This window comes from Bombina bombina, chromosome 2, assembly GCF_027579735.1.
Source record: "Bombina bombina isolate aBomBom1 chromosome 2, aBomBom1.pri, whole genome shotgun sequence".
Lineage (NCBI taxonomy): Eukaryota > Metazoa > Chordata > Amphibia > Anura > Bombinatoridae > Bombina > Bombina bombina.
The window spans coordinates 1,160,415,510-1,160,438,122 of NC_069500.1; the positions used below are offsets into that span (position 1 = coordinate 1,160,415,510).

Here is a 22,613-nt window from a genome sequence, read left to right on the forward strand (position 1 = left end):
CCCTTGATTCCATACAGATAAAGGAGGCACACTGTGACCCTGTATTCTTACGTTAGCATATAATATAAAATGAAACAATCTTACCGGAATCATCACCGTGGAATAGACACACAGCCTCTCAAGTTTGACAGTCTTGTAGCATCGCACCTGACATGGACTTGAATGATAAAAGAAGGCAGTGAAACTCGTCAACACTAATTGCTTAGGAGTTGTTAATACGAGTCTGGATGGTTTTGCAGAAAGACTCTCCCTGCATCTCCAGACCCTAACATTCGTCAATGCTCTCGCTGAGAGGCTACAAGACTACTTAAAACTCCAGTCCCATAGCGAAGAGTACTACCCTCCATAAGAGACTATTCCGAATCTTTCGACACTTCTCTGCCATCCTCCTGTGACGAAAGGCAAAGAATGACTGGGGGATGAGGGGAGTGGGGGAGGTATTTAAGCCTTTGGCTGGGGTGTCTTTGCCTCCTCCTGGTGGCCAGGTTCTGTATCCCCACAAGTAAGGAATGAAGCTGTGGACTCTCCTCATATTAAGATGAAAATATGAGCACAAGCAATCAATCAATCTCTGGTTTTGTACTTGCAAAGCGTGAGCTAAATTTATCAATGGTAATGTGCTAGAAAAATCAATAAAAAATGGGTTTCAGGACAAATATGAAGAAACATTAAGCTTGTGAAAAAATGTGTATGATTAATTATAAGTCAAGTTATAGAGATTTGTTAAAGGAAAAATGAATGCTGTGTTTATGAAAAGATTAATCATTACGATGATAAAATGTAGCAATAAATATAATATGATATTCAAAAATTATTAATGTTTTTTTATATTGGATCAGTTTTATCTTTACTTCTTTGAAACTGAATGTGCCTGATTTTACTACAGGAAACTTTAAACTAAAAATGTGTATCTATTGGTCTTAATAATGTAAATTAAAATATGATGCAAATAACAAAGAAGCATTCAATGCCAAAGAAGAACTATTAAAAGGGACAGTAAGGTCATTTTTCATATACAGCATGTATCACTGCATTGAAAAATATCTGCATGCAAAAAAACGTTTTAAAAACTTTGTTGTAATGCACAAGTTGCAGTGATTTGTAATCCAGCGACACAGCCTTAAAAAACATAGAAACAGATTTTGACAGCAGAACTATAGGTCTAAAATGTCTGTCCACATTTCCTATAAAATATAAGCTTAATTAGTTTGTAGGATAGCCTTATGCTTATCCCAGGAATTCTTCAAGTCCCCCACAGTGTTTGTCTTTAGTTCTTTACCACCTATCATGAAAGTTTATTCCATGAATCAACTAACTTTCTGTGAAGAAGTGCTTCCACAAATGAATCCTGAATCTGCTATCCTTTAAAGCGATATGAAACCCAATTTTTTTCTTTCATGATTAAGATAGAGCATGCAAGTTTAAGCAACTTTCCTATTTACTCCTATTATCAAATTTTCTTCATTCTGGTGGTATCTTTATTTAAAAAGTAGGAATGTAAGCTTAGGAGCCGGCCCAAAATGTAGCCACCAATCAGCATGCGCTACCCAGGGTGATGAACCAAACATGGGTTGGCTCCTCAGCTTACAGTCCCGCCTTTTCAAATAAAGATACCAAGAAACCGAAGAAAAAATTATAATAGGAGTTAATAGGAAAGTTGCTTAAAATCCAATGCTCTATCTGAATCATGAAACAAAAAATATGGGTTTCATATCTGTTTAACTTGCGATCATGACCCCTTGTTCTGGTGTTGTTCTTTTTGTGATGTTTTTACAGCATCAACTTTATCAAGTCCCATAATATACTAAAAAGTTTCTACCATATCAGCTTTTCCCTTCTCTCCACTAAGGTTACTGAACCTTTCTTTTTAAGTTTTATTTTTTAGACTGTGTCCCGTTTCAGTAGGCCTCATTTTATCAGATTCCTGCTTATTTATATCCTTCTGGAGGTATACGGCCTTCAGAATTGCACACAATGGTCAGGATGAGACCCAGCTAGTGATCTGTTAAATGACATCATAACTTTAGTTCTTCTGCTGCAAATACCTCATTACAACCGAGCATTCTACTGGACCTACTTGATATAAAACTGCATTTCTTACACAATTTAAATTAATCTGAAATTACAAGTTCTGTTCAACTTTTGTAGCAGTCAGAAAAGTGTCAATGAGTCTGTAATTAACCGTTTAATTTTTAGTTTGTAAATGCAAAATATTTTGCATTGCTGCTTCTTTAACAAAGGATACCAAGCTAACAAGGCTACTTTGATAATAGAAGTAAATTGGAAACTTGTTTATAATTGTATTCTCTATCTGAATTATAAAATAAAAATGTTGGGTTTCATGTCCCTTTAAGCCAGTATTCTACCCTCTAAGATAAACTACATCTAATGCGTCACTCTGGTCTAATACTTTTGTTACATAATCAAAATTCAGTTACTTTAGTGTGACTTGATCTTCCTTAAAACCACATTGTTTTTGGTTCTCTAAATCATTTGTCATTGTGCAAGGAAAATGTAATTCTGCAAACATTATGTAGCTGAGCTTCATTCCAATGTAGTCTTAGGAATCAGGGCATTTTAAGCAGTCTCTTGTGCTAGTATAAACTACACAGTTTGTATGGAGAGTCTATTCGGCAGTGCTAGAAAAAAATAAATGTGCCAAGATTGTTAGTAACATTTGAGGTTTAACCCCTTAATTAAAGGATTAATGGCTTCCTAGTGAGAAGAGATAAATAGTACAGAGCACTGTTACATGAAACGAGAAGCGCACAAAGAATGTATCAATTTTCTAGATATATTAAAATGAAGGGAACTCTACTAAGGAAACATACACAAAAGAGACAGTATGTGACATAGTGGGATTTCCCTTTGGAATAAGATGTATCATTTACTTCTAAAAGGCAGATTACTACATCAACATGGAAAACACTTCTCAAATACAATGGGAAATCTAATGTTATGTTTTGATGAGGAGATCACAGAGACAAGATGCAATCACTTAACAGAACCATTACTCATTGTCACAAATTCAAGGATGAGATGGTTTCCCTATGTTGCTCAGTGATCCCCTTAGAATAGCAAACAATTCACAGTTTGGGAAGTCTGGATTCATAGATGCTTGTAAAGATGCTGTGGGGACATTGTTGTAAAGGTCAGATCATGTTCAAAATGAATTCACCTACAGGTAAATCCCGCTCATACAGCGGGTTAGGGACCGGAGCCCCGCTGTAAAGTGAAACAAGGCAGTTTTAGCTTTCTTTTCACTTGCCAGTGTGTGTAAAAACTTGGAAACATGTTTGAACTAACATATATTAGGGGTGCAATAGTGCTACGTTTAGTTTAACACCAGCACAGTATTCAATTAGTATTCAATAAATACTGTACCTGTAAAATTGTGACAATTACTGTAGTGAAATTTGCCAGACTATAACACTGAGACAAAGATTGCGCTGCAATGCTGTAAACAGAGTGATCTAAGCATAACAAAATGGTGCCAGTCACTTTTCTCCCAATCTCACAATGATTACAGCACTGTTTCAAAATCCTTGGAGGTTGAACTTCAGCTCCACAAAGCGCTGTATTAGCGAAGTGCTGTAATGTGAGGTATACCTGTATCTTTTCTTTTTCCTTGTTCCTTCCATTAACATTGATAATTGTGTTAGGTGCCCAGAACATGAAACCTCACACAGCAAATGAGAATCACTGGTTGTGGTAAAACAATACAATTACAACTATAACACTTAATATTTGCTTGTTTGTTTGTTTTTTATGGAAAAGCAGCATTGCTGGATAGAACAAAAGTTGTCTTCAGACAATGTCCATGGGTGTTCCAGGGCATTCTAAAGGTGAAGTCAGAATTGTTTACATCTCAGCTCAGCATGCAGAATTCATAAAGAGTCTACAGCCACTGTAAAGTGTAGCAGTTTTATAAGAAAAACATTTTTTTTAACTTTTTTAATTTGCTTGTTATGTAAGGTTTTGAAGACGTTGCATCCTTCACATTGGTACTGACATAGATGCAGCTCCATGATTAGAATGTTTTTTAAAGGAAGATGAAACCCAAATTTGTTTCTTTCATCATTTAGATAGAAAATACAATTTTAAACAAATTACGAATTGACTTCTATTATCAAATTTACTTTGTTCTCTTGGTATCCTTTGTTGAAGGGGTAACAATGCTCTAATGGGAGCTAGCTGAACACATTGGAAGAGTCAATTACAAGAAGTATATATGTGCAGTGACCAATCTGCAGCTAGATCCCAGTAGTGAATTGCTGTCCTTGCGCCTACCTAAGCACCCTGCATCTAAGACAAGAAGCAGGCACAAATCTCTTTAAATCGCCCCATTTTTAAGTTTCATTGTTGTGCTGATTTTTTCTGCAAGATATTAGTTTTTTTTATTTTACATTAAGTGTTTTTCTGCCTTCCGCGGTGTCAAGTCAACAAAGATGGCAAATACATTTAAGTCTTGAGGAAAATGAAACAATAAATCCTGCGTAACTTCTTTAAGAGCATTTTACTCTATGTAACTTGTATAAATGACAGCTGACTGACATAAAAATGACAATCCGGTGCATATAAGAAAACACTACTGAGGGGGGCAGTCTCTAAAGGATGGTCTATCTCTTTTATTACCCAGTAAGTTAGGGTGGCTATAATTTGTACAAAGTGACTACGGGAATTATCTTTACAGCCATGGTCCTCAGCTATCAGCTTTACATATGGAGACGTAGGGGCCCATTTATCAAGCTCCGTATGGTGCTTGAGGGCCCATGTTTCTGGCGAACCTTCAGACTCGCCAGAAACACAAGTTATGAAGCAGCGGTCTAAAGACCGCAGCTCCATAACCTGTCCGCCTGCTCTGAGGAGGCGGACAGACATCGCCGCAATTCAACCCAATCAAGTACGATTGGGTTGATTGACATCCCCCTGCTAGCGGCCGATTGACCGCGAATCTGCAGGGGGCGGCGTTGCACCAGCAGTTCCCAAGAGCTGCTGGTGCAATGCTGAATGCAGAGAGCGTATTGCTCTCCACATTCAGCAAGGTCTGTCGGACATGATCTGCAATGTTGGATCAGGTCCGACAGACCTTTCATAAATAGGCCCCATATTACGTTAAGTAAGAAAGATCCTATTTTACTTGTTTCAATAAGGAAAGGCTCTTCTTTCTGCTGATGGCTGCAATGTTACTCAGTGTAACTCGGTGATAAGAAAAGGAAGTTATGTGATTGCTTCTTCATGAATTCATAAACTTAAAGGGACATGAAACCCATTTTTTTTATGATTCAGAGAATACAATTTAAAAGATTTTTCCAATATATTCTATTATCAATTTTGCTTTGTTCTCTTGTTATTCTTTGTTGAATAGATATCTAGATAGGTAGTGTGCACGTGTCTGGAGCACTACATGACAGAAAATAATGCTACCATTTAGTGCTCATGCTAATGTATAACATTGTTTCAAAACTGCTGCTATATTGTACTTCAGACCCCTGCACACTCCTGCACTTACCTTCCTAATTTTCAACAAAGGAAACCAATTGATAACAGAAGGAAATCTGAAAGTTGTTTAAAATAATATGTTCTATCTGAATCATGAAAGAACATTTTTGGGTTTTCTGTTCCTTTAATATCATGTTTGAGAATGTAGTAGTAATAATAATCCCTAGATAAGGAAAGCGCTGAGTTTGTATGTTTGATTCTCTTTGTCTCATTGCTTTAAAAAGAATATCCATATTACTGGTGGGAGTGGGAGAATATAAAAAAATATAACTGTAGATTTACAAAGCATAACTGTATTGATGTAAAAAGGTATTATACACATTTCCCCCATATGTGTACTGCTTTATTGGTCTTATGTAAGTGATGCTAACGTTTGTTAAATGATCATTCTCTGAAATCACAGCTGTCTAGTTTAAAAAATAAATAAATATATATATTGCACAAAGTACAGTGGCATTTTATCTTCCAGAGGTAATAACAATTTTCAGTATTTTCCTTTATTGCTTCTATGCAACATTTTATTGTTAAACAGCTCAAAAAAACACTTACACTGGAAAAGGCTTATGGTTAGATAAAACTTAAAGGGACAGTATACACTCATTTTCATATAACGGCATGTAATAGACACTACTATAAAGAATAAGATGCACAGATACTGATATAAAAATCCAGTATAAAACCTTTTAAAAACTTACTTAGAAGCTCCCAGTTTAGCTCTGTTAAAAAGGTAGCTAGAACACCATTAAGTGGGAAATAACTGACACTTTTCCCCCTTCCTCTGCATATGAAAAGACTCTTTACACAAACAGGAGCAAGCTGGAGTAGGTATACGTTGGCATTCTCCTAAAACTTTGGGGCTTGGTTAGGAGTCTGAAAATCAGATCAATGTTACTTAGAAATAAGCAAAACTATACATTTAAAAAAAACCTGTATGTTCTATATAAATGGATCATCTACAAAACATTTATGCAAAGAAAAATTGAGTGTATAATGTCCCTTTAATAGCCCTGGGGCTGATACAAAGGAGATATGTAAAGTAGCTCAGCAAGGTTTAAAAACTACCAGAATAGACCAATAGAGGGGACTGTCTTAATAGAACGTTACATGCATTTTTATACATGCTAAGTACATATTAGCTATTTATTTATTACTGCATTGCAAACAAACTGCAAATAAGCTATGCTTTAAAAGCATTTCAAATGTTATTTTCTTAGAAAAATGTACCAAGTTTTACTAAGCTAACCCAGGAATACACAACCTTGAAATTCCTTTTGGATGTTTATCTGGTTCCCTTTGAGGTCTGAGAAGTTCTAATATATATGGGCGTATGTAATGCTGCCTAGAAAGAATCTGGATAAGGCAAACTGTAGCTTACTTAAAGGGACAGTCTAGTCAAAATTAAACTTTAGTGATTCAGATACTTTATGCAATTTTAAACAACTTTCCAATTTATTTTTATGATCAAATTTGCTTTGTTCTCTTTGGTATTATTTGTTTAAAGCTAAACCTAGGTAGGCTCCATAAACTGATTTCTAAGCCGTTGAAACCACCTTTTATCCCAATGCATTTTGACAGTTTTTTTACAGTTAGACACTGCTAGTTCATGTGTGCCATATATATAACCTTGTGCTTACCCCTGTGGAGTTATTTAGGTTTCAGCACTCATTGGCTAAAATGCAAGTCTGTCAAAAAAACGGAAAGGTTGCAGTCTGCAGAAGCTTAGATACAAGGTAATCACAAGGGTAAAACATGTATTAATATAACCGTGTTGGTTATGCATAACTGGAGAATGGGTAATAAAGGGATTAGCTATCTTTTAAAAGAATAAAAATTCTGGAGTAGACTGTCCCTTTAAGTATCCAGTATGTACTCCAGTCACTCTCAGGGAGTGGAAAAGGCACTGCTTGCTTAGATAAATAACAGACAAAACACTGAATGTGGATTTGTCTATTAGTTTACTCACACAGAGATTCTATTCATTTATTCTTTGTTGCTTCTAGAAATGGGCATGTTAAGGTGTCTCCCTTCTAGCTTCAAAATCAGTTTAAACAGCTTTAGCGTAACATACTTGATGCAAACATTGACCATGTTTAGTATAATGACCGAAATATTGCTTCACAAACTCCTGCTTCAGTCTCCATTGTAAATACTGTACCGTTTACATACTTCAGCTAACTAGCCATCACTATAGTTTAGTCTGTCAGTATTGGGCAGTACACAAATTTACATATATTAGTATTTTTTAGACAGTATTTTTTGCAGAAGTGAAAAATTTGTTTCGGACGAATCATTTGGAACGAATATTCTGAATATTTAGTTTTTCAGAATATTCATCATTCATTTAGTTTAAAACTAAACAAATACTGAATATTCAGTAAAATTGCATTTGTTTTCGTTAAAATGAATGTAAATGTTCTGTGAAATATTTTTTTTTTCATACTTGCATTTTCATGATGGTAGGTTACAGTAATTTTGTCTTTTTAAATGGGATTTGTAAAAAAAAAAAACTTTTTTATGATTGTTATTTAAACATTTGCCATTCTGTCTTGTTTGTTGTTGACCAAGATCTTTTGCATGTTTTTTAAAAAAAAAACAGAAGTACTAAAATCCTAAATAATAGTGATTTATAATATCTCTATCATCACGTCACCATCATCTTACAGCAACAGAAATTCAGCAAAAACTAACCTTGTTCTATACAGTGAAATATATAAATGTTAGCGATCTTTTAAAGCTTGTAACTTAGCAATTTCCCAATTGTTAAAATCTTATAATAGAAGATGAAATCAGTTGCTACCACTTTAATTGTGTAGAAAATAATATTCCATTTGTTTTTTTTTTACTTTAGATGAAAATCTCACCAAATCGGAAAACGTTTTCTCAATCAATGATAACAAAAAATATTTAAAAAATATAAAAAAAAAAAGAATATATAATCATGTCCTCTATACCCATCATGTATATATAAATATATATATATATATATATATATATATATATATATATATATATATATATATATATATATATATATATATAAAGACATCCAACAGAGACTGCACACATCGGACTAGTTCCAAAATGAAAATAACCTGTTAAATGTGACGTTTTGTGGTCTCCCCCTTTATCAAGCATACAACGTATATATCTCTGTTGGATGTCTTATATGCTATATATGCACCTGCACCCCGGCAATACTGACAATAACGTGAGTGCTTGGTTCTGAACTTTTGATATATATATATATATATATATATATATATATATATATATATATATATATAAACCACGTTCAGAACATTCAACAGTTATCAGGCTGATTTTGGATGTCAAAAAGTATATTATACGCATGTAATTGATTTGATTTTCCTTATACACTTGCCTGAGCTTTGTTCACTACCATCGTGTTTTGAGAGACATAAGTTTTGGCAAAATTTCTCACTGGATAATCAATATTTTATCCAGTGTTATTGTTTTATCAGTTTATATTGATTTGATAATAATAAGCCATAGATAATATTTAGGACTTGCAAAGATAAAGAATCCTGACTATAATCTCAATAATCTCAAAGGAAAAAATTAAACTTAACAGCTGCCATTTTTTTTTTCCGGTAACAATGTAAACGCAAAGCTGATAGCCTTAAATAATGCTACATGTATGATAGATTTGAGTTTAATGTCTCTAATTGAACATTTTATGGGTGATTTTATTTTGAGTTTAACATCCCTTTCTCAATAATATAGTGATTTAAGGTAAAAATAAAAAAAACATTACCTGCTAGAGATGAAATGTTAATTATTACTCCTCCATTCCCTCCATTCTTTTTGTTCATATGTTCCAAACCGATGTATGTTCCTCTAATGACGGATATCTGGAAGAGAAAACCTAGGAATTAGACAATACTAATATTACAGCCATTATAATGCAGGAATTATTCATTGATAATAATCTCCTAACAGCAATCAACCCTCTGTGATAAAATGACTGTTTAATATACATTGTTTTATGATGAGGTGGTTCCATTTAATTTGCTACAAGAACAATTTTAGCTTGTGCTGCATTATGAAAACCAAGTTCCAATTATTGTGCAATGAGGCACAGGCACCCAATGAGTAATCATCAGTATCACTGTGTATCGAACACAATTATGCTTCAATGTCATTATTTAATAACTTAGCCATGTTAACAAATCATTAGAAACAATAATGTTTTTAAAAATGTTGTGCATACTGTTTCTTCTGGAGAATGCTGGGAAACAATTATGTAAATGTAAACACCTTAGAGAAAATATTGCCCAGAAACTACTAAAACTAGTAAAGGACTGTGATCAATCCAACTATGAACGTAAAGGGCTCAAGTAAAAACAAATGAAGAAATCTTTTTGAGCAATTATATTCTCAGTGCCCTTCATTTAAAAAGGGAGGATAAGGCAAAATAATTTCAGTCCCTGTGTTAAAGGGACATGAAAATAATTTCAGTCCCTGTGTTAAAGGGACATGAAACTCAAACCTTTACATTCCTGATTCAGAAGGAGAATACCATTTTTTTTTTTCAAATTTCTTATATTATCAAATTTGTTTCATTCTAATGGTGTGCTTTGTTGAAGAGCATACCTAGGTAGGTAGAGGGCATATGTCAAGAGCACTACATAGCAGCAAACACTGCTGCCATCTAGTACCCTTAAAAATGTATAACATTGTTTTCAATAATGGATGCCAAGAGAACAAAGTAAATTTGATAATAGAAGTAAACTACAACCTTTTTTTAATATTGTGCGTTCTATCTGAAGCATGAAAGAAACATGATGGGTTTCAGGTCCTTTTAAATAAAGATCAATTTCATGTGTGAGCTCAGGATTTGCTTTGCACATGCGTAATTAGATCACACTCACAAAAAGTACATCTTGTGTCATAAAAGTATTGGCACCTCTCTTCTATGCTGTATGCAAACAAATACTATTTATTAATGTGTGAGTGTAAAATTGAATCACACCTGTAAACTCTCACTTTAAAATAGAGATGTGCACTGGATTTTTCCCAATGTTCAGTTCAGACAAATTTAATTCATGGTGGAATTTGTTGTGCCCCAATATATGTTTTGGATTAATTGTCGTTATTTCCAATGAGAACAGCAAATATATACACCTAATTTTAACAAAAATATGACATTATAGAATTTAAACAAGTAAAAGAGCTTATCTTTCTAAGGCCATGAATGGCCAGGCTCCCTGTACATCATTACAAACAAAGGAACTGATTAGAAAAATAGCTTGTTCTCCCTTTTCTGCCCCTTCCAGCACCATTTTTGCCCCCAAATGACACAAATGAAAACATATCTATTTGGTCATGCAGTCGTTTGCTCTTCATCTTTTTTGACCAATAATATTTTCCGCTGTTCTTGTATCCGACAAATTGCAGAATCAACGTAAATATCAAATGCTTAATGCACAGCTCTACTATAAACCTCCTTATATAAAAACACAGTGAAGTTAAAATGTAATTGTAAGCACAGATGTTTAATTATGTATATTTGACAGAAATATTTTTGCATGAAAAACTAAAACGTCAGAGGAAGTGCATGTTGTATACTAAAATATCCATTATTATTAACTGACAGAAACAATTTTCACATCAGTAATGCCAAAAAAGAGACAGGTTCCCGCAAGACTTAAAGGAGATTATAGGCAAAATCTGCTCAAAAACATATATGTTTTAAATAGAATAACAGTACAAAATTTCCCTTTTAACCTATAATGGTTTCCCAAAATTGTTTATGTAAAATAAGATACAGTTCCAGGTTAGAACCATGTGTGTCTGTCAGGCTCTGTCAAATGTTGCCCAGAAATGATCATTCCTTTCGTGTCTGAACAGAGCATGTATTCGCTTGATATTCATTGTTGACAACTTGTAAAGACATTCCCAAATCTATCTATCTGATTCTGACGGCATGTTTTCTTTAAAACTGCTGTATAATTATGCTAAAGGTCACCTCTTAAGTATAAATGCATTTCACTTATGAAAAGAAAAAAAATGCCACAATAACACAGTCATTTTCCTTGGTTGTTGTTTAATCAAAATCATAGTGATAATCTTTTCTTTGCAAAGAAACCTTGCAGCAAATTGGTAGTAAAGAGAATACTTTGGCCTTTAAGTCACTATTTAGCCTTTTGTTAATACAATGACTAATGCCTGGCTAGATTTCAGTGATCCAATGATAAAAATAAATATGGGCAAAAAAACCACAGAAAAGCCACAGGGAAAATATTGTGTGAGTTATTATTTGAAAAACAGTAACAACTTAAGCAATACTGGACCATCCAATAGCACTTTTAAAGGGTCTTCATGCTCAAAAAAATATCTATAATGTTTAAAATAGAATGTTTCAAAATTTATTTTTTAAAATAGTTGTTCCTGTGTGGAATAAAAACAACTTATTCCTTGTTATCCCTTACAGTAGAGACCCAGGACTTGTTGTACTTAGTCAGGCAATTCATGTTAGTTAGGGATAGTAAAGTAAAAATTGATTGCATAGAGTTTGAAATTGTAAACAACTTTTCAAATCAGTTATCAATTTTGCTTAGTCCTCTTGGTATCATTTATTAAAGGTATATGAAACAGTGCTTATTTATTAAAAAATATGCTAATTCAAAATAAACATAAAAAGAAACTGATTGTGTTAAAAACAACACACAACTTAATTGTTTCCTTGCAAAATGAACATTTAGAAATTCTCAGTGTAGCCACTGCATTACGGCCCCAAAGTTCAAAACATCGTAGCCCGATGGTCTGTCAGAATATTCTAAAAAAGGGGCATGTCCGAGTGATGCCGACAAGCAGCAATGTCGCTCCCATAGAAGTCAATGGTAGTGTGATGTCAGCGGCCACAAAGTGCAGGCTACTTCCACTAGCATGCCCCGCTAACTCCCCCTGAAAGCCAATATCGATGTCACGGCTAACCTATGCCCCCCTGCACCACCTCACTACCTCCCACTGACCGCCTACACCAACGTCACGGCTAACCTACACTACCCATACACCGCCCAGCTAACTCTCCCTGACCGCCTACACTTAAGTCATGTCTAAATTACATCCCCCGGAATGCCCAGCTAAGTCATTAATACCACCTACACTTAAGTCATGTGTAAACAACACTCCCCTGGAACGCTGCAGCTAACTGCCTATTGTCAAAATATAAATCACTATAATAAACTAAACTATAAATCCTAAACCTCCCCAATATAACTATGAAGTTATGTCGCTAAAGTTATCATCAATGTTTAAATAATGTATAACAGAGATGCGCTAAAACGCTGTTGGTCGACTGCTGGAGGACCGGCAAAACCTCTACAGCCTATTTGGGCTCCGGGAAATCAGTGCCAGACCAGAATTGAGCCCTGTTCTGCCGCTTCTAAAAAGGGGTGTCGATTGAGTAGGGTGCAAGGGATCAAGTCAATCTTTTAGTATGTTGTCTGCAATTTGATGAGGCACCTAGGGATACCACTTGTTTAAGGGGGATACCTTCTGGGAGAATAGGGGATACTTCAAATCTGGACCCCCATTCCTCCTAGAAGGTAGCACCCCCAAACAAATGGAACCAGGATAGGCTGGAGAGGTTTTGCCGGTGCTCTGGCATTTACCTCATCTCCTTGAATAAATATGCATTGTCATGTGCAATGTAGATTATTTAAAGTATTAACAATATTTTTAAAGGGATTTAATAGTTGCTTACCATTTCAAACATAAAAATATATGTTTATTCCTTCTAATTAAAGACAATATAATTAATATTGTAGGTCTACATAATTCCATGTCTGTTATGAAAAATATAATTTAATGATACTGACTACTATAACATAAATATATATGAACATATATATCTATGTTATCACTAATAAACACAACAAGTAAACATAAATACATTTTAATGTATATGAAATACTTAAACTGTTATGTAATATATATGCATAACTGTTTAAATATTTAATATCAATGCAAGGCCTGCCTACATTATATCTACAATCTTTGAAATAAAATGCATGGCCATGTAAAATTAATATTAGTTTAAGTATTGGATATATAAATTAAAATGTAGATATTCTTGCTTGATGTATTTATTATTGTAAATAAAAATATATTTTTAAAATAGATATTTATGTTATAAAAAACAGTTGCATTATAATTGTTGTATCACATAACTGCATACCTGTTATGCAATAAAACAATTGTAATACTAATGCCTTTTGTAACATAATTATACATTTTAAAATATATATTCAAATTTAAAATAAAAAAACACAACAAAAAAATACATATTAATTGATATACAATAGTTAAAAGAATATGCATCATTGTAGATAAATGCACTATTAACCCCTAAGCTGCACTAACCTAATCACCTAATTAACCCCCATACAGGTATGGATGGTGGTTAGTTGATTAAGGCCTAATAGATGGTAACCTGATTTGAATCAGCCAATAGCAAGGCATATATGCATGAGGAACGGCGTGTAGACACTGTAGCATTTGTGCACACTTTTTAGAGCCATATCTAAGATATTGTTTTATATTTTAAACGGATTGGCCTCAAAAAATTTTTTGTACTCATCACTTTTTTATTATATGTCAGCATATCTGTGAGGTGGTTACCAGAGTGCAGTGAGCTGGGACACTGTGAGATCTCAGCATGCTTTTAAAGCACATGGTGTGCTAACAACTCTGTGAGTATTATTAACCCTTTTATCACAGGAAGGGGAAAATCCATAGTTGCCGCTCCTTTTCTGTTTTAGAGCTAAGATTTGGTTTTATGGAAGGAGCTGCCCCCCATACAGTAATCCTGTTTCAAGTGGATACTGGAGTACAGTGAGCTGGGACACGGTAAGATCTCAGCCTGCTATCAAAGCACATGGTGTGCTAAACAGCTTTGTGAGTATTATTACCCTTTTCTTATAGGAAGGGGATAGTTCACAGTTGAGTACACTAGGAGGCGCCCTTCTTTTCTGTTTTGCAGTGTGTCACATGAATGATTGGCTGCGTGCATGCAGGGACTGTCAATTTCCTTGGTTGGAAAAGTCTGGGGGATTGACACGCCACATAACAGGTGGCAAAGTGGGTTAAGAAGCAGTGGTCATGTGAGCCTACAGCCAACGGCGCTCCAACCCTTTGATAAATCAGGGCCAATGTGTTAAGCTACCTCCCAGTAAAGCATTGTTGCCTCTTCAACAAAGAATACAAAGAGAATGAAGCAAATTTGATAACAGAAGTAAATTGGAAAGCTTTTTAAAACTTTATGTTCTATCTGAATCAAGAAATACATTTTTGTGGTTTCATGTCCCTCTATGTATAGCCCCATGTGTGGTACTTTTTATTTCAATAATGAAACAGCCTGTTTTATATCTCTTTAAAGAGTAATTCTAAGTGATCTCATGTAGGTCTACACATGTTTTTAACCATCTGACAGCAGTGTTGGCTGCCACAGAATGTAGGGGCATTAAGGGGTTACTAGTTTCAAAATTACATGCTCTAATTAGTGCATGTTATATTTCAATTAAAATGGCCCTTAAACCTTTTTAATGCAAGGCATAAATGCTACTCTTTCCTGCACATGAAAGATACATTTTCACTTTAATGTCTCTGGATATTTTTAAAATAGGTAAAATTCTGAGGATGGACTGTACTTAAAGGGACAGTATACACCAATTTTTATTTAACAGCATGTAATAGACACTACTATAAAGAATAATATGCACAGATATTGATATAAAAATCTAAACCGTTTAAAAACTTACTTAGAAGCTCCCAGTTTAGCTCTGTTAAAAAGGTAGCTGGAACACTCATTGCAAGTGGTTCTATAGCAAAAAAAGAAGACACTCCCCCTTCCTCTGCATATGAAAAGACTATTTACCCAAATAGAAGCAAGCTGGAGTAGGTATACAGTACATCAGTATTCTCCTAAAACTTTGGGGCTTGGTAAGGAGTCTAAAAATCAGCACAACGTTATTTTAAAATAAGCAAAATTATATTATTTTAAAAAAACAAACTGTACAGGCTATATAAAAAGATAATCTACAAAACATTTATGCAAAGAAAAATCTAGTGTATAGTGTCCCTTTAAAGGAACCTAAAACCAACAATTTTGCTTTCATGATTCATACAGAGAATACAATCTTAAACAACTTTACAGTTTACTTCTATTATCAAATGTGTTTCATTCTCTTGAAATCCTTTGTTGAAGAAGCAGCAATGCATTACTGAGAGCTAGCTGAATGCATTGGGTGAATCAATAAAATGAGGCATATGTGAGCAGCGACCAATCAGCAACTCTTGAGCCTACTTAGGTATTATGCTCTGAATCATGAAATAAATTGTGTGAGAAACAAACCATGTCAAGTAACAAAATAAAACATTTTTACATTTGTGCTATCGGTTAATATCACAAACAACAACTTTGCAATAAGAGATAGTTGTGATCAATAGTATACTGAGGGCTAGATTTATCAACGCTGAGGCGTACAGAGGCGCGTATACGCGCCCCTGTACGCCTCAGCTCGCCTGTTGCGGGGCGAAATTACCCGCAGGTAATTAACATTGCATACGAGCGCAATTTTTCACTCGCGTGAAATCCCGCCCCCTGCCCGCGCACAGCCAATCACGCGCGGGCAGGAGCTGTCAATCTCCTCGGTCGGACTCGATCGAGGAGATTGAATTTCGCAACAATAGAGGTGGCGTAGATGTTAGGGAAGCAGCGGTCTGGTGACCGCTGCTTGATAAATCACGGCGAGCAAGTTCTCTCAAGAACTTGCTGCCATAGGGGCTTAATAAATCTAGCCCTGAGATTTAAATTCCTCTTCTCATAGACTTCTATGGGGGGGCGCTACAAAAAAAAAACATAATTTATGCTTACCTGATAAATTCCTTTCTTCTGTAGTGTGATCAGTCCACGGGTCATCATTACTTCTGGGATATTACTCCTCCCCAACAGGAAGTGCAAGAGGATTCACCCAGCAGAGCTGCATATAGCTCCTCCCCCCTACGTCACTCCCAGTCATTCGACCAAGGACCAACGAGAAAGGAAAAGCCAAGGGTGAAGTGGTGACTGGAGTATAAATTAAAAAATATTTACCTGCCTTAAAAACAGGGCGGGCCGTGGACTGATCACACTACAGAAGAAAGGAATTTATCAGGTAAGCATAAATTATGTTTTCTTCTGTTAAGTGTGATCAGTCCACGGGTCATCATTACTTCTGGGATACCAATACCAAAGCAAAAGTACACGGATGACGGGAGGGATAGGCAGGCTCTTTATACAGAAGGAACCACTGCCTGAAGAACCTTTCTCCCAAAAATAGCCTCCGATGAAGCAAAAGTGTCAAATTTGTAAAATTTGGAAAAAGTATGAAGCGAAGACCAAGTTGCAGCCTTGCAAATCTGTTCAACAGAGGCCTCATTCTTGAAGGCCCAAGTGGAAGCCACAGCTCTAGTAGAATGAGCTGTAATTCTTTCAGGAGGCTGCTGTCCAGCAGTCTCATAAGCTAAACGAATTATGCTACGAAGCCAAAAAGAAAGAGAGGTAGCGGAAGCTTTTTGACCTCTCCTCTGCCCAGAGTAAATGACAAACAGAGAAGACGTTTGTCGAAATTCCTTAGTTGCCTGTAAGTAAAATTTTAGAGCACGGACTACATCCAGGTTGTGCAGTAGACGTTCCTTCTTTGAAGAAGGATTTGGGCATAAAGAAGGAACAACAATCTCTTGATTGATATTCCTGTTAGTAACTACCTTAGGTAAGAACCCAGGTTTAGTACGCAGGACTACCTTATCCGAATGAAAAATCAAATAAGGAGAATCACAATGTAAGGGTGATAATTCAGAGACTCTTCGAGCCGAGGAAATAGCCATTAAAAATAGAACTTTCCAAGATAACAACTTTATATCAATGGAATGAAGGGGTTCAAACGGAACACCCTGAAAAACATTAAGAACAAGGTTTAAACTCCATGGTGGAGCAACAGTTTTAAACACAGGCTTAATCCTGGTCAAAGCCTGACAAAAAGCCTGGACGTCAGGAACTTCTGACAGACGTTTGTGTAACAGAATGGACAGAGCTGAGATCTGTCCCTTTAATGAACTAGCAGATAAACCCTTTTCTAAACCTTCTTGTAGAAAAGACAATATCCTAGGAATCCTAACCTTACTCCAAGAGTAACCTTTGGATTCACACCAATATAGGTATTTACGCCATATCTTATGGTAAATCTTTCTGGTAACAGGTTTCCTAGCCTGTATTAAGGTATCAATAACTGACTCAGAAAACCCACGTCTTGATAAAATCAAGCGTTCAATTTCCAAGCAGTCAGCTTCAGAGAAGTTAGATTTTGATGTTTGAAGGGACCCTGTATCAGAAGGTCCTGTTTCAGAGGTAGAGACCAAGGTGGACAGGATGACATGTCCACCAGGTCTGCATACCAAGTCCTGCGTGGCCACGCAGGTGCTATTAGAATCACTGATGCTCTCTCTTGTTTGATTCTGGCAATCAATCGCGGAAGCAACGGGAAGGGTGGAAACACGTAAGCCATCCTGAAGTCCCAAGGTGCTGTCAGAGCATCTATCAGGACTGCTCCTGGATCCCTGGATCTGGACCCGTAACGAGGAAGCTTGGCGTTCTGTCGAGACGCCATGAGATCTATCTCTGGTTTGCCCCAACGTCGAAGTATTTGGGCAAAGACCTCCGGATGAAGTTCCCACTCCCCCGGATGAAAAGTCTGACGACTTAAGAAATCCGCCTCCCAGTTCTCCACTCCCGGGATGTGGATTGCTGACAGGTGGCAAGAGTGAGACTCTGCCCAGAGAATTATCTTTGATACTTCCATCATAGCTAGGGAGCTTCTTGTCCCTCCCTGATGGTTGATGTAAGCTACAGTCGTGATGTTGTCCGACTGAAACCTGATGAACCCCCGAGTTGTCAACTGGGGCCAAGCCAGGAGGGCATTGAGAACTGCTCTCAATTCCAGAATGTTTATTGGCAGGAGACTCTCCTCCTGACTCCATTGTCCCTGAGCCTTCAGAGAATTCCAGACGGCACCCCAACCTAGAAGGCTGGCGTCTGTTGTTACAATTGTCCAGTCTGGTCTGCTGAATGGCATCCCCCTGGACAGATGTGGCCGAGAAAGCCACCATAGAAGAGAATTTCTGGTCTCTTGATCCAGATTCAGAGAAGGGGATAAGTCTGAGTAATCCCCATTCCACTGACTTAGCATGCACAGTTGCAGTGGTCTGAGGTGTAAGCGTGCAAAGGGTACTATGTCCATTGCCGCTACCATTAAGCCGATTCCCTCCATGCATTGAGCCACTGACGGGTGTTGAATGGAATGAAGGGTGCGGCAAGCACTTTGAAGTCTTGTTAGCCTGTCCTCTGTCAGGTAAATCTTCATTTCTACAGAATCTATAAGAGTCCCCAGGAAGGGAACTCTTGTGAGTGGAACGAGTGAACTTTTCTTTTCGTTCACCTTCCATCCATGTGAACTTAGAAATGCCAGCACTAACTCTGTATGAGACTTGGCAGTTTGAAAGCTTGAAGCTTGTATCAGAATGTCGTCTAGGTATGGAGCTACCGAGATTCCCCGCGGTCTTAGTACCGCCAGAAGAGCACCCAGAACCTTTGTGAAGATTCTTGGAGCTGTAGCCAATCCGAATGGAAGAGCCACAAACTGGTAATGCCTGTCTAGGAAGGCAAACCTTAGGTACCGATAATGATCTTTGTGAATCGGTATGTGAAGGTAAGTATCTTTTAAATCTACAGTGGTCATGTACTGACCCTCTTGGATCATAGGTAAAATTGTCCGAATAGTCTCCATCTTGAACGATGGAACTCTTAGGAATTTGTTTAGGATCTTTAAGTCCAGGATTGGTCTGAAAGTTCCCTCTTTTTTGGGAACCACAAACAGATTTGAGTAAAACCCCTGTCCCTGTTCCAATCGTGGAACTGGATGGATTACTCCCATTAACAAGAGCTCTTGTACGCAGCGTAGAAACGCCTCTTTCTTTGTCTGGATTGTTGACAATCTTGACAGATGAAATCTCTCTCTTGGAGGAGAGTATTTGAAGTCCAGAAGGTATCCCTGAGATATTATCTCTAGCGCCCAGGGATCCTGAACATCTCTTGCCCAAGCCTGGGCGAAGAGAGAAAGTCTGCCCCCCACTAGATCCGATCCCGGATCGGGGGCCCTCAATTCATGCTGTCTTAGGGGCAGCAGCAGGTTTCCTAGTCTGCTTGCCCTTGTTCCAGGACTGGTTAGGTTTCCAGCCTTGTCTGTAGCGAGCAACAGCTCCTTCCTGTTTTGGTGCAGAGGAAGTTGATGCTGCTCCAGCTTTGAAATTACGAAAGGAACGAAAATTAGACTGTCTAGTCTTGGCTTTGGCTTTGTCCTGAGGCAGGGCATGGCCTTTACCTCCTGTAATGTTAGCGATAATCTCTTTCAACCCGGGCCCGAATAAGGTCTGCCCTTTGAAAGGTATATTAAGCAATTTAGACTTAGAAGTAACATCAGCTGACCAGGATTTTAGCCACAGCGCCCTGCGTGCCTGAATGGCGAATCCTGAATTCTTCGCCGTAAGTTTAGTAAGATGTACTACGGCCTCCGAAATGAATTAATTAGCTAGTTTAAGGACTCTAAGCCTGTCCGTAATGTCGTCCAGAGTAGCTGAACCAATGTTCTCTTCCAGAGACTCAATCCAGAATGCCGCTGCAGCCGTGATCGGCGCAATGCATGCAAGGGGTTGCAATATAAAACCTTGTTGAACAAACATTTTCTTAAGGTAACCCTCTAACTTTTTATCCATTGGATCTGAAAAAGCACAGCTATCCTCCACCGGGATAGTGGTACGCTTAGCTAAGGTAGAAACTGCTCCCTCCACCTTAGGGACCGTTTGCCATAAGTCCCTTGTGGTGGCGTCTATTGGAAACATTTTTCTAAATATCGGAGGGGGTGAGAACGGCACACCGGGTCTATCCCACTCCTTAGTAACAATTTCAGTAAGTCTCTTAGGTATAGGAAAAACCTCAGTACTCGTCGGTACCGCAAAATATTTATCCAACCTACACATTTTCTCTGGTATTGCAACTGTGTTACAATCATTCAGAGCCGCTAACACCTCCCCTAGTAATACACGGAGGTTTTCCAGTTTAAATTTAAAATTTGAAATATCTGAATCCAGTCTGTTTGGATCAGAACCATCACCCACAGAATGAAGTTCTCCGTCCTCATGTTCTGCCACCTGTGACGCAGTGTCTGACATGGCCCTAATATTATCAGCGCACTCTGTTCTCACCCCAGAGTGATCACGCTTACCTCTTAGTTCTGGTAATTTAGCCAAAACCTCAGTCATAACAGTAGCCATATCCTGTAATGTGATTTGTAATGGCCGCCCAGATGTACTCGGCGCTACAATATCACGCACCTCCCTCTGAGCGGGAGATGTAGGTACTGACACGTGAGGCGAGTTAGTCGGCATAACACTCCCCTCGTTGTTTGGTGAAATTTGTTCAATTTGTACAGATTGACTTTTATTTAAAGTAGCATCAATACAGTTAGTACATAAATTTCTATTGGGCTCCACTTTGGCATTGCAACAAATGACACAGGTATCATCCTCTGAATCAGACATGTTTAACACACTAGCAAATAAACTTGCAACTTGGAAATACAATTCAATTAGAATAATATTAAAACGTACTGTGCCTTTAAGAAGCACAGAAGATCTATGACAGTTGAAAATTAATAAATTGAAACAGTTATAGCCTCAATCCTTGTAAACAACACAACTTTAGCAAAGGTTTAATCCCATTAGCAAAGATAACAAATTCTGAAAGCAGGAAACAAATTACAGAATAAACGTTTTTTATCTCAGTCAAACTATAATTCTCACAGCTCTGCTGAGAGAAATTACCTCCCTCAAAATAAGTTTTGAAGACCCCTGAGCTCTGTAGAGATGAACCGGATCATGCAGGGAATACAATGAGTTGCTGACTGAAATATTTGATGCAGTAAAAGCGCCAAAAAAACGGCCCCTCCCCCTCACACACAGCAGTGAGGGAGAACAGAAACTGTCAGAAAAACAGATTAAGCAACTGCCAAGTGGAAAAATAGTGCCCAAACATTTATTCACTCAGTACCTCAGTAAATGAAAACGATTTTACATTCCAGCAAAAACGTTAAACATAATCTCTAGTTATTAAACAGCTTTATGTATTTCTTACAGTGTAATTCTAGTGAAGTACCATTCCCCAGAATACTGAAGTGTAAAGTATACATACATGACATTATATCGGTATGGCAGGATTTTCTCATCAATTCCATTGTCAGAAAATAAAAACTGCTACATACCTCTATGCAGATTCATCTGCCCGCTGTCCCCTGATCTGAAGTTTACCTCTCCTCAGATGGCCGAGAAACAGCAATATGATCTTAACTACTCCGGCTAAAATCATAACAAAAACTCTGGTAGATTCTTCTTCAAACTCTGCCAGAGAGATAATAACACACTCCGGTGCTATTTTAAAATAACAAACTTTTGATTGAAGATATAAAACTAAGTATAATCACCATAGTCCTCTCACACATCCTATCTAGTCGTTGGGTGCAAGAGAATGACTGGGAGTGACGTAGGGGGGAGGAGCTATATGCAGCTCTGCTGGGTGAATCCTCTTGCACTTCCTGTTGGGGAGGAGTAATATCCCAGAAGTAATGATGACCCGTGGACTGATCACACTTAACAGAAGAAAAATATTAGTTATCACTTCCAAGCTAACCTGACACTGCACATCAACAGCGCTAAATCCGAAGATGCATTAGGAATACTAGTATTTCAAAACACATTAAACATGTTAGAATTAATATAAATTATATTGCAAATTTCAAGGCATTTGACTGGGAAGGGCTCAAAAGTTTATATACCTATATATGTGTATACATGTGTATGTATGTTCACATACATATTTACACATATAAACACATAAATACACATGTATACACATATAACACACACACACATATATATATATTTATATACACATACATACATACACGTATTTAAGTCATGCCTACTTGTTTTAAACATTG

General features: G+C 37.0%; 1 protein-coding gene across 2 annotated transcripts in view; it reads right to left on the minus strand.

The window, feature by feature from the left end:
* HPGD (15-hydroxyprostaglandin dehydrogenase) overlaps positions 1-22,613 on the minus strand; it is a 222,648-nt gene that overhangs the window by 142,737 nt on the left and 57,298 nt on the right. For both annotated transcript variants that reach the window (XM_053703841.1, XM_053703840.1), the window contains exon 4: positions 9,278-9,374. In XM_053703841.1, coding sequence (XP_053559816.1) covers positions 9,278-9,374 — 97 coding nt within the window. The remainder of the gene's footprint in view (positions 1-9,277; positions 9,375-22,613) is intronic.